The 14,061-nt window shown below is 37.7% G+C and overlaps 1 protein-coding gene across 1 annotated transcript; it reads right to left on the reverse strand.

The window, feature by feature from the left end:
* Positions 1-8,520: 8,520 nt before the first annotated feature.
* Positions 8,521-9,424, reverse strand: LOC120775884 (survival motor neuron protein). The gene has a single exon (XM_040106261.1). The coding sequence runs from the start codon at positions 9,324-9,326 to the stop codon at positions 8,739-8,741; it is 588 nt and encodes a 195-aa protein (XP_039962195.1). The 5' UTR covers positions 9,327-9,424; the 3' UTR covers positions 8,521-8,738.
* Between the last annotated feature and the right edge of the window lie 4,637 nt (positions 9,425-14,061).

A 14,061-nucleotide genomic window follows, 5' to 3' on the forward strand; every position in this document is an offset into this window, starting at 1 on the left:
AGCTGGTATGACGAGGAGTACCGTGTTGCAGAGGAGAAAAAACAGACTGCCTACCTCACAACGTTACGGATGACCACAACACGTGCGGCATGAGATAGATACCGAGAGTTGAAGAGGGAAGCGAGGCGCCTTTGCAGACAGAAAGATAATAGGCCGAAATGCATGTGTATGAAGAGAAAGTTCTACGAAAAAATGTGGCGGCTAACAGAAGGTTTCAAGACCGGAGTATACTCTTGTAGAACCCCCAGAACTGATCTAGTGACTGATGCCCACAGCATACTAAAATTATGGAGGGAACACTTCTTCAGCCTGCTAAATCGCAGTGATAGCATAAGACCAGGAGATGTAGAACAGGATTCCCCAATCGACAGAGCAAATCCATTGCCCTACCATGAAGAAGTTCGAATAGCAATTACCCGTCTGAAGAACAACAAAGCGGCAGGGGCCGAGCTATTCAAACACGGCGGCGAAGAACTGTTAAGGAGCACGCAGAAGCTTCTTTGTAAAATATAGTCGGACGGAAACAACAAACTGGCAAATCAACAACCGACCAGATATTCACCATGCGCCAAATCTTGGAAAAGACCCGTGAAAGGATAATCTACACACACCACCTCTTCGTCGATTTCAATGTTGCTTTCGACAGCACGAAAAGGCGCCGCGATGTCTGAATTTGGTGTCCCCTCAAAACTAGTACGGCTGTGTAGACTGACGTTGAGCAGCACCAAAAGCTGCGTCAGGGGAAGCAGAACAAGAGCAAGACCTCCACTCCGTTGGAACGACCAAGTGGAAAAGGATCCAGCTTCACTTGAAATATTCAATTGGCACCACGTAGCGAAAAGAAGAAACGACTGGTGCGCTGTTGTTGACTCAGCTATATCGCGTCAGCGGTGTCTACGCCAATAAATAAGAAGAAGTTGCCGCTGTCAAAAAATTGGACTATTTAAAATGCGTATTTCTCCGATTTTAAATGAGTTTTACTCCTATATTTTTAACTTTTATATCCACTAACTCTTCACTAATTCGGTTCTACACATTTGTTTTGTATTAAATAGTGCAAAATAACTTGAATTCCATATTTAAGTTTTGTTGAAATCCATTTATTCATACAATAATAAAATGGTTGCAAGCAATCAAAAAATTACCACATTTTTTAATAGAATAAAAAAAGTATTAAAGGAAAAATATGGGGAAAACTAATACTGTGTTATTTATTTCCTGGCATTGGGGTATTATATTATTTGTTTTCTTATTTTTTTTTTGGTTCTTTTGTAAAATATGTACATAGGGTAACACTGATTATTGGTTACAATGCAACCTTTTTGTTATTGTGTGCATTGAATAAAAGTTATGTTTGCACTATTTAAAATAAAATAAATGGGTAGAAACGAATTAGTTTAGTGGCAATATTACGATTCCACCAAGGTTTGATAGTACGCAGACTTATAGTTTTCGAGATATTTTTATTTAAAGTGCAACAATTTTTGAAAGTAATACACGCTAATTCACTATGTTTAACTCAAATTGCACACATTTTTCAATTAACATATTTTTAATTACACTGTACACATTGAAATATATCAAAATTTTACATTTATTGTGCATTTTTTAAGAAAATGATTATACTTAAAAAATATTTAGTGCACCCACAGTTTCAAAAATTTGTTACTTTACATTTATTACAAATATTAATGTTGCCACATTTTGTGTAGTGAAAAAATAATAAAAAAATCGGTTTATAATCTTTATTATTATTTAGCGCAGAAAGAAGTTCTAAACAAAGCAACTCTGAACACCCTCGAATGGATCAACCAGGGTTATTTTTTTGAAGCGCGGCCGAAGACCGCCAATGTACATAGATTAACACTTACCGATCCAAACGGAGTTAGATCGCCGAAAAAACAACCCTAGGCCGGATAAAATCCGGGTCAATTACGGTCCGTAAAACCGGCTGTCGTGGGAATTGCACAAACTCCCACTTTTCCAGGATAGACCCCGACATATCTAATGTATGTTCTGCATGCAACGAGTCTCCGTATGACACTGGCCACCTCTTTGCATGCCCTGCCAACCCTACTCATCTAACAACCCTTTCCCTTTGGTCCGACCCCGTCGAAACAGCACGTTTCCTAGCAGTGCCGGATTAGCCACGTAGCAAGTGTAGCAAATGCTACGGGCCCCGCGAATCGGGGGGCGTCACGCTCCAACTGACCGTAATTAAAAAAATATCAATTTAGATGGAGCGTAAAATATCCTTGCATGCTTTAAACGCGACGCGCTTAGGATATGCTTCACTTCCTCTTTCCACCTGAAAATCTAAAACTCTATTTCGTCACGCTAAATCGTAAAAATAAGTAGGCATTTTACGAACTTCTTAACTTTAATGTTCTAATGTTTAATTATAAATATTATAATCGATATATTTAGACTAGTACCTATACTATACAATATTTTTATTGAAAATAATTGATTAACGATATAAGAAATAACACGGTAATTAAAATGTTCTATCTAGTTATTTCTTTTTCCAAGCGGACGCTGACCTCTTAACAGGGCAAACATTTTTAGTTCAGTCCAGCCTTAAGAGCAAGGTGTTTCAGTGTCTCAAGTCATGTTCTGCCATCTGGACCAGTGGAAAGATTTGTTAAGTTTTTGGACATGGAAGGTCATACTGCTGAACAACTCGCTCAAAGTTTACTAGATTTCTTGAGTGAGAGTGGCATTAATATCAAAGATTGTCGTGGGCAAAGCTATTATAACGCCAGCAACATGAGTGGGAAATACTTCGGCTTACAAGCCCGAATTAAGAAAATAAATAAGTATGCAGAATACATTCCCTGTCTTGCACATTCATTAAATTTGGTTGCTAAGCTGCAGACTGCTGTACAGAAGCATTACTTTTCTTCGATTTCATTGAAAACCTCTCTACATTTTTTCCGCTTCTACCTATCGATGGGGTCGTCTTACGAACGCACTTAAAGATTCTAGTTCAAAAATTCCGATTTTGAAACGGTTATCGGACACTAGGGCAATTTTATGTGGCAAGGCAATTTTATGTGGTTTTATCACTATTAAGCAAGTATTGGAAGACATTTTCAATAACGTGGATCAAAAGCGGAGTGCCGTAATAAAGCTTACGGACAACGATGAATAAGTTAGAAACGGGAATAATGACAATTACGTGGAACAAAGTCCTAGAACGCTTGCTAGCGACTAGTGCTTCGCTGCATTCGTCTGATCAAGACTTTAATAAAATGATACGCCCTTTATGAATCATTATGTCGCTACGTCAAAGCAATGCGATCCACTTTTTCAGGTATTGAGGCAAGAGTCAAAGATCTGACTTTCTGTGAAGAATACCAGCAACAAACATCACGACGAATCAAGCGAAATACAAAATACGACCTTTTCAGCGGCTCTACTACACTCGACGACTTTGTTGAAAATCAAACACCTGGACAACATTTCCAATTTGAGGTGTTTATTGTCATTATTAATAACGTAATGTCTGCTTTAACTAAATGAAAGCATATCAGATGTGGCTACTGTTATTGACAGCAAGAAACAAGAGCCTCTGGAACAGCAAAATCATAAACTTTATATTTTATTAAATAATTCTTTAGAATCATGTTTCCCAAACTTAGAAATAGCTTTGAGAATTTACTTATCTCTCATGATCTCTAACTGCAATGGCGAACGTTCTTTTTCAACATTAAAACGTATTAAAAATGAATTAAGGAACACGATGGGCAAAGAACGTCTTAATCATCTCAATTTGTTGAAAATAGAGCAGGACTTGCTTGAAGAAGTCGATATTGAAAGTATTATCTCTAAATTTGCCTATAATAAATCTAGTCTATTTGTAACAATTTTGTTTTATTTAGTACCCTAAACTTGAGAACCTATAGCAAACCAAGGGCCCCTTGACAGAATTTGATACAAGCCCCGCGCAAGTTTAATCCGGCACTGTTTCCTGGGCCTCCCGCTAGATGACGTCGACGACAACATGAATAACCCTTACCATCCTAACGGGGATTGATAAACCGTTACAACAACAACAAGCGCCAATGCACAAAAAAAATATATAACTTATCTCTATCTATATTTGTTAAATTATATATGATATACAATAGGGGTATTCTCTTGCTCTTGCAAAACCCGGTGCACGGTGCAAGAATTGCAGATTTACAACGGCACAACAACAAACACACGCAGAAAAATATTTGCAAGGGCTGTAAAATATGTCAGACCCCTATGCCCCTATGTATATTTGCGTGCAATGACACGCAAAAATATAATTGCAACCCTGTTGTAGTTGCCATTTTACATAAAGACATATTACGTCGTTAAATTGTTGAGGAAGATAAGTTTTAAATGGATTTTATTATTTCTATTTAAATTTTAAAGATTTGTTACAGTTTTTTTTCTTAAAAATGTATGCAGAAGGTGCGCCAATTCACAATAGCCATGCTTAATAGTCATTCACAACAAATTGACCGAATTAGCCATTCATATATCACTAGATTCTGCAATGGGTGCTCTCCTGCTCTTGTATATTTCGGTATAGTATTTTTGCAATCTGCAATCTTGCAAGAGCAAGAGAATACCCCTAATCTATATAAATAAAAAAAATAGAAAACGGAAAAATTTTTGAATAGTTTTTCACAACACAATATGTGGCAACATGGGTATTTGTCATGAATGTAAACACACAAACTGTGAATCGTGCCGCAACTAAATATATACATACATATGTATATATATATTTTTTCTTGATCTGGAGCACCTCCTTTATCCGTACATACGGCATGACTCCGATTACTTTGGCGATCGGGTAAAAAACACCAATATCGGTATAAATGGGGTATGTACGGATCGGGGAGCTTCTCCTGAGGAGGAATATGCAAAAATAATGTTGATAACACTTATATTTTTTAAAATATTCAACATGGGTATTTGTCATGAATGTAAACACACAAACTGTGAATCGTGCCGCAACTAAATATATACATACATATGTATATACATATTTTTTCTTGATCTGGAGCACCTCCTTTATCCGTACATACGGCATGACTCCGATTACTTTGGCGATCGGGTAAAAAACACGGCTGGGATTTAGATTAGCATCCCCGGATTTCGGGGATAAAATGGGTGTCACTGGAAAGGTGGCGTTCTCCAGATCACGAAAATATATACATTTAGTTGCCGCTGACTTATAGTTTTAAAGATATTTGCATTTAAAGTTGAAAAATTGACAACTTTTACATTGATAATTTGTATATTGTGAGGAACTTTTTCACTTATATTATGCACTTTTCACTTACTAACACTTCACTATAACGTTTCGGTATATTCATTTTTTTAATATTTGTTGTAAATAAAGCTTTATTTTAATTATTTTATTTTAGTTACAATTCTCTGCATTTGCACAATAAGAAAAGGGTTGCCATGGTTATTTTTTTGAAGCGCGGCGCGGAAAACTAAAATAAAATAATTAAAATAAAGCTTTATTTACAACAAATATTAAAAAAATTAATATACAGAAACGTTATAGTGAAGTGTTAGTAAGTGAAAAGTGCATAATATAAGTGAAAATGTTACTCACAATATACAAATCAATGTAAAAGTTGTAAATTTTTCAACTTTAAATGCAAATATCTTTAAAACTATAAGTCAGCGGCAACTAAATGTATATATTTTCGTGATCTGGAGAACGCCACCTTTCCAGTGACACCCTTTTTATCCCCGAAATCCGGGGATGCTAATCTAAATGTTACCCAAAAACACCAATATCGGTATAAATGGGGTATGTACGGATCGGGGAGCTTCTCCTGAGGAGGAATATGCAAAAATAATGTTGATAACACTTATATTTTTTAAAATATTCCCGATTAAAATTTCAAAAATTTGTACTAATAACACATAGTATTTCACAATGTTTCACTAAGTTTTTTCAAATTTTTCACTTTTTTTGTTTAAATATACACTCTAAACATAGAAACAAGTTAACATTTCACTTTTATTTTAGTAAAATTTATTAATTTAAAAATAACTTAGCATATTATAAATAAATATGTAAAATGTTAGATTGTTTACAATTACGAAGAAAACGAGCGTTGCCACATCTTAAATATCAAATATGTAAGATTTTCAACGATTTTTTTTTTGTTTGTATTTTCGCGTGATTATTCTTTCTATATTAACTACAATAAAAAATACTTTCCAACAATGATTGAGTTGTTAACACTTTTTCCCTATACATACATATGTATATGTATAATATCTGATTTATATTTACTAATATTTCAGGTTGTCAAAAAAGTCTTGCGGTATTTTTATTGAATTTTCAATTGTTCATAAAATTGGTTACAATAATGCGATTCAAGTCAAATATGCGCCGTTTTGTTCGATGACGCGTTCGCAACGAGATGCAAACTTCATAATGCCCCTCTCATAGAAGCTCGCTTCCCTATTGGCAAAAAACTCGGAGAAGAAATTTTCACAGGACTCTCCTGTGGCCAACTACAGACTACCAAGAACAGAAACAGGTGGTAATCACTTGGTGCGAGATCCGGACTATACGGTGGATGCAAAAGATCCTCCCATCCGAGCTCCCGGAGCGTCTGGCGCGTCATTAAAGATGTGTGTGGCCTGGCGCAGTCCTGATGGAAGACAATTCGGTCTCTGTTCATCAAAGATGGCCTCTTCTGCATAAGTGCTGCCTTCAAGCGGTCCAGTTGTTGGCAGTGCAGGTCCGAATTGAGCGTTTGCCCATAGGGGAGCAGCTCATAGTGGATTATTCCCTGCCAATCCCACCAAACATACAGAAGAACCTTCCTGGCCGTCAATCCAGGCTTGGCCACCGTCTTGGCCGCTTCACCGCTTTTCGACCACGACCGTTTGCGCCTTACGTTATCGTAAGTGACCCACTTTTCATCGCCAGTCACCATACGCTTCAAAAACGGGTCAATTTTGTTGCGATTCAGAAGCGATTCGCATGCGTCGGTACGGTCAAAGATGTTTTTTTGCGTCAATTCGTGTGGCACCCATACATCGAGCTTCTTAGTGACTCCAAGCTTCTTCAAATGCTTTATAACGGTTTGATGACTCATGCTCCGCTCTTGACCGATGCTACGGCTGCTACTATGCCGGTCTCTTTCGACCAATTCAGCGATTTTATCGCAATTTTCGGCGACAGGTCCTCCGGAGCGTGGCGCATCTTCGTTGTGTGGTGGAAATGGAAACTGTATCGGGTCAATAAACTGCACAAATTTTATTGGCGGCTTGAGATGCATTTTTGCCTTTAACGTAGTAGTACTGTAAAATATGCCGTATTTTCTCTTTATTTTGCTCCATGTTTGCGACGCTATAACTCACGAACGACTTAAAAGAAACGACAATCAATCAAGCACGTGTTGATGCGTGAAATGAACTTTCCAAAAAGGTATAGCATGACCCGATGCGACGAATAAAACTAGAACTACGCGCTTTCAGCGCCAACTAGCGAAAATACCGCAAGACCTTTTTGACACGCTTATGACTGGAGAACGCCTGGACCGATTTCGGTGATTACCACCAATTCGGAGAGGTCTCCGCCCAAACAAGGAGAATACTTAAGAAAATTCTGGAAAATTTTCCGAAAAAAAAGTTATGAAGAAAATAAATTTTCAAATACGATTTTAAAAAGGAAATAAAAACGAACATGATTTTAAATGCTGACGCATAACTCAAAAACGCCTGAACCAATTTCGCCAATTCTTTTTTTAAAATGTTCGTTGAGGCTCAAGGATGGTTTTTATGGCGAAAAAAAATTCGAATAATTGCCGGAAAACCCCTAAAAAGAGCCCTTTTTTCCCACACAAATGAATGAATACTGTTAGTAACGCTAATGCTCGAGAACAGCTGAACCAATCTTGATGAAATTTTCAGAGGTTGTTCGCTGTGGATCGAAGAAAGTTTAGAAATAAATAAACCGTATGCTTTTCGTGAGGAAACTTTTTTGCTTTTGTTTTTCAATTGTCAAATTTGTCGTTTGCTTTCTTTATTCCGGTTATTCAAAAAAAAATTATTGAAATTTATTCCGTGAAAACGTTATGTGTGTTTCACACAAAGTCCTCAATTACAGATTGAAATTTGTTACGATGCCACGAAGAGGTCGCGTTCGTTTTGGCATCAACATAAGTATGTATATTGACAGCCCATGGCACATGACCGAGTATTCCCAGGATGTGATTTTTTTTTAATCAGGATGACTTCCTTTATCCAACGGTACCTTCAGATCGCGGCGCCAAAGAAATCGGAATTGTGCCCAGTAGTGTTCCAGAACATAACTTCCAAATGGTTGCTAATCAAATACTGGGAAATCATTTTTCAACATATTGTCGATCAAATTCTGGCTAGCAGTCCTGTCAGTTAAGTTCTAACGGCCTTTAAATAATCATTTAATATAAGTACATACATACTTACTTACATTTATATTTTGTTGAATTGGAGAGGTAAAATATATTGTACAAACAATTTCCTTATGATCTCAGTTATGAATTGCTTTATTTAATCTCTTTATATTTAGTTTACATTGTCTTCATGACATTTATATATGTACATACATTCATATACTTCTAACGATTTGATTAAAAATACAGAATAGGTCGTTACTTCAATGAAAAGGTAAAACATATCATTTTAATATAATTCAATTTTTAATTATATGAGTTTAATTAATGGTCTAATCAGACTTATTTGTTTTTATCTTTTGCTAATTTAATGCCTTCATATATACCAGTATAATAACCACTCATATACCAGGACATTAACATAGCTGATAAATGTTCCGAATCACCAATATTTTGTGTAAGCATAGGCGGTAAAGGTGGAGGAGGGGGTAACATATCAGTTAACATTTTCTTACTGCTACTAACAGTACTATCAATATCTTTCCGTCCCCGCGCGTTCGCCTGTTGAAACTGTAAACGACGTGCCTTTTTCCCCCAAGACGGTAACAAGTCCTTCAGATTAACTATTTCTTCATTATCGTAACCAATATATTTCACCAAGCATGTATCATTAGATCCGTCCTTCGATAATATTTTCGCTTCATAATCACAACCATCATCGTGGTAAGTAGATCTAACGTAGTCGCCAACATTAAATTCTGTTAAAGGACTTTGTTCAGTTTTCAACATTTTTGTTGCTCCGTTATTGGTGTTACTAGATATGTATTTTGCCACATCTTCGCTACCAAGATTTACACATTCGCCATAGGATTTAATTAACATACTCTCATCCCAGGACTGGTCCGCACAGTCTTTATTAATAATTTCCATCAAACAACTCTTGTCATAACAAATGAACTAAAACGACTTTCAATCCATTCGACACATCACAGTGTGGATTGGCGTTAGTTTTTATCTCATCTCGACAAGCAATAGATTACGTCTCGAAATCGGTAATGAGCTTCTCCACAGGCAATTTAGAGCCTTATCACACGAAGCAACTTTTGTTGCGGCAACTCTTGGTTTATAGGCGAGGGGGCGACGAGGAGAGGAGAATCGCGCCGAGTTTCCCGTGTTCAGCAACTCGCTTTGTGTTCTTATTCGTAACAGTTCGCTGCGACGTTTTTCGGCATTCGTGTTCTTTCTTTCGTAGTACATAGTTGCATTTGCGTATATATTTTTGAAATTAATATTTTGAATATATTTAAAAATTTAATTTCATCTTTTGGTAAGTAATTTGCAAATATGTATACAAATATACATAATATAATATAAATATTTTAAAAAATGGAGTATGACGAAAAAATCGAATTAATTAACGATATTGTGAAATGTATAGATGAAGCCATACAAATTGATTCAGACGATAGTAAGAAGGGTAATATATCTTCGTTTTAATAAATAAAATGTATTTCTTAATTGACAGAGCTGATATGTATGTGATAGAGTGGCCCAAATACCTATAAGGAAAAAGAAGCGACAATGGGTTAAAGTAAAGAGTAGACAATGGGTTAAAGTAAAGTGAAAGAGAATGAGAAAAAAACTCGAGCAGAGTTGCGCAACACAAGTTGCTCGTGTGAAAGTAATGGGCAACAGCAAAAGAGAATCGCTCGAGAATCAGCAACAAAAGTTGCTTCATGTAATCGTACACTTAAGATTGCAAGAATCTGTACTGCTAGCAATATTGCCGATCGTTATGGGGCATCTCGACTGGATAGAATTTATGGAATACTGCCTGTATTGCCGTGCCTATTGCCTGTGGAGACATCACTTTGCTCATTGCTTACTTGATATAGAATACTAAATAGTTTGCCATATATCGTAAGCTATAAGCTGTCACTTCAGCAGTTTGACAGCGGTTTTCATTTCTACGAAAATCTCGAAGAGACAGCATATCCCATTTGCACATATGCCGACGGCATTTTCGTTTCGGTAATATGAAATTTAAATTCCTCTCTAAAGAGTTTGGTCATGTTCAGTGAGGGAAATAAACAGAAAGAGGAAGAAGGATGGTTTTTTGTACGATTCCTAGAAATGAAGAGGATTGACTACACCGATTTTTTTATCTACACGCGATTGAAATAAAAATAATCTTACTTGTCGTACAAACATTTATTTTTTTCAATATTTTCGATTAAATTTTGTATGAAACATTCGTCGTCCTCCATCTTCAAATTCAAAATGATGTTTTTGTTGACAAAAAAACGAAAACAGTTGATTCCGTACGATAAATGTGAACTGTTTCGCATTTTCCTTAAGCAAATGACGTTTGAAAAAACTTAACGAAACTTGATGTAAAGTACATTATAGTTGAAAAATACAATTTATGTGTATTCGGACAGTTGCTTACGCTGGCTTAAGCTTACTTATTCACATTACAAATACCTTGGCTTCACTCATCCTTACGGTAGAGTAGGCATTTGGACTTAACGCTGTCCAAAGCAACTAAAGCACTTATGATATGGAGACGCCTGGCCGGTAGATCCTGGGGATGCAAGCCAAGTGTCATTAGATGGCTGTATACCATGATTGTAGGGCCTATTGTCACCTATGGAGCGGTTGCCTGGGCCGCCAAGGCAGCGCAGTCTTCAGTGGTCCGGAGACTATCATAGCTGCAAAGGCTTGCCTGTGTCTGTTTTTCGGAGGCAATGCGCACATGCCTAACGGGGGCACTGGAAGTCATACTGGAGCTCACACAGCTGCATCAAACAAGTAGCAAAACACATTATGCTGCTAATGTCCGCAGAGGGCTGCGGAAGGGGGAAGCTAATGTCCTCTCGACAGATGGAGGCACTAGCGAAAAGTACAACGCTAGCCCTCCTCCCAAAGGACGGCACCACGAAGATTATAAATTTCAAAAAGAACTTCAGTGTTACTCTGGGCAGCAAGACGGAGTGGAGTGATTCCATGCTGGAAATGCTGCTGGAAGACAGTACCATCCAGTGGTACACTGACGGCTCAAAAACATCGGAAGGTATTGGGGCAGGTATTGCGGGACCGCGTACTAAGCTGTCCATACAAATTGGATGCTTCCCAGGTATCTTTCAGCGCAACCAGCGCATCGCCATTCTCAGCGATAGTCAAGCGGCACTAAAAGCGATCTCAGCATATGATATCAAATCGCTTTTAGTAGAGGGATGCATAGAAAGGCTAAACCGCCTATCATTGTCCAACCGGGTGCACCTAATCTGGATTGGCCAGCGCATAAAAGAATAGAGGAAACGAGAGGGTCGATAAACTGGCCCGCTCTGCGGCAGCGGGCCTAGCGGTGGGATCCCACACTCTTAAGGAGCTGCTCCGCACGGAGGAGAGAACGGAGAGATGACGGTATTGGCAGCTGGCAGTAGGTATGCGCCATGCCAAGCTGCTTCTAGGGGGGTACAACTTCTCCAGGTTCAAAGAACTAAGTAACCTCCCCCGTGAGAAATTCCGCCTCCTCGTCGCGATCCACACAGGACACTGCAAGTTCAGGAAGCACTTGTCCAACATGGGCATAGTCCCCTGCGCTAACTGCCGGTCCTGCGAGCTGGAACAGGAAACACCAGCACACCTAATTCTGGATTGTACAGCGATCTGCAGAAGAAGACTTAAGGCCGTGGGTTCCATATACATTGGCAGGGATCACATCACCTCAGTAGCGCCCAGCAAACTCCTGGAACTATTCAGGCTGCTGGAACTAGGGGAAGACATGTGATATAGGAGAGGGCACAATAGACCCTAGGTCGCGGTGCATTACCTCATTTATAATCTATCTATCTCTTCACATTATAGTAAGGCCTTATATTACATGCCATCCATTGCTAGAAATGAACTTTTTATGGTTTGATGATAGTAAAGATGAAAAGACACTGTGATTTTATAAAAAGAAACTTATCTAAAAGAGGCAAAACGTATATAGAGGATAAAAATTAATTCGTTGTTCACCGAAAACGATTCTAAATACCTTAATTTATAAAATAGAACCCTGAAACACAAGGCCTTAACTGACATAGAGGCTAAGCGCCTAATAAGATGGTCAAAGCGAATCCTTTTGAACCTGCACTGAAAATGACAAGTGTAGAAACAATTCGTAGAAGTTTTCGATATTGTGATTTAGAAGACAAGCATATGCAACCTTAAATAATGTATTAATGTTATAAATAAATAAATAAACTTTTCAAAAGACATTTAACCTAACTTTTTGCCAACAGGTGCTACTTCGGACGGAGTAGGCAAAGTCCTCTCTCGACGAACAAAAACCACAGTCTATAAGTCACTCATAATTCCCGTCTTGCTATATGGTGCAGAGGCTTGGACGATGACAACAACTGAAGAGTCGACGTAGCGAGTTTTCGAGAGAAAAGTTCTGCGAAAGATTTATGATCCTTTGCGCGTTGGCCACGGCGAATACCGCATTCGATGGAACGATGAGCTGTATGAGATATACAACGGCATTGACATAGTTCAGCGAATTAAAAGACAGCGGCTACGCTGGCTAGGTCATGTTGTCCGAATGGACGAAAACACTTCAGCTCTGAAAGTATTCGACGCAGTACCCGCCGGGGGAAGCAGAGGAAGAGGAAGACCTCCACTCCGTTGGAAGGACCAAGTGGAGAAGGACCTAGCTTCGCTTGGAATATCCAATTGGCGCCACGTAGCAAAAAGAAGAAACGACTGGCGCGTTGTTGTTAACTCGCCAATAAAGAAGAGGGTAAGTTATAAACAGAAAATTTGGTATTTTTGGAAAATCAATATAAATGTTGCGAAAAAATTCGTTTATTATTAACCGCGTTAAAAGATAATAGAGTGAAATTAAAAGTAATAACTGATGGTAATGCGGAAAAAGTGTGCGAAAAAGTTAAGAATAATGAAATGGATAGCGAACTGTGCGTTGTTTATTTTCTGTCATCTAAATATATTAAAATTTGTTTTTGTTAAAAAACTTGCACATAATTTAATTAGCAATATAAAACTGCTTACCTCTTATGCTGCTACTTCAAGTGACATCTGTCAAAAAATAGCAAAAATCGGCCATTTTTGAGCAGTGTTGCCTATTCAAATTTGGTAAATGCGCAAGTAAATGTAAATTAAGCCCGCTAATGCATATTAGCGCTGTCGTCTGTCAGGGCTATAACGTTTTATAGAGCAAAATTAATACGAGCAAAATTATTGCGCCTTAAGCAACGCTAATGCGCATTGCAATTTTATGGTGACAGACGGCAGACTTGTGCATTTAGACAGCTGATAGTGAAATTTGTTCATTTATTAAAAAAAAAGTGAAACAATAGTGTGCGAAAAAGTTAAGAATATTGGAAAAATGGATAGCAAACTTTGCGTTAATTATTTTCCGCCATCTAATAATATTAAAATTTGTTTTTGTTAATATACTTGCTCATAATTTAATTAGCAATATAAAAACTGTTTACCTCTGAAGCTGTAAACACAAACAAGGCGGCAGATTTCAAGCGACATCTGTCAAACAATAGCAAAAATCTGTCATTTTTAACCAATGTTGCCTACTAAATACAGCCAAATGCACGAATTTATTGTGCATTACAAACTTGCATTCACATGGGTCAAATGCGCA

The sequence above is a fragment of the Bactrocera tryoni genome, chromosome 4 (assembly GCF_016617805.1).
Source record: "Bactrocera tryoni isolate S06 chromosome 4, CSIRO_BtryS06_freeze2, whole genome shotgun sequence".
NCBI classification, from domain to species: Eukaryota; Metazoa; Arthropoda; class Insecta; order Diptera; family Tephritidae; genus Bactrocera; species Bactrocera tryoni.

Excerpts from the sequence above, each read along its gene's own strand:
- LOC120775884 (XM_040106261.1), bottom strand. The coding sequence starts at position 9,326 with ATGGAAATTATTAATAAAGACTGTGCGGACCAGTCCTGGGATGAGAGT.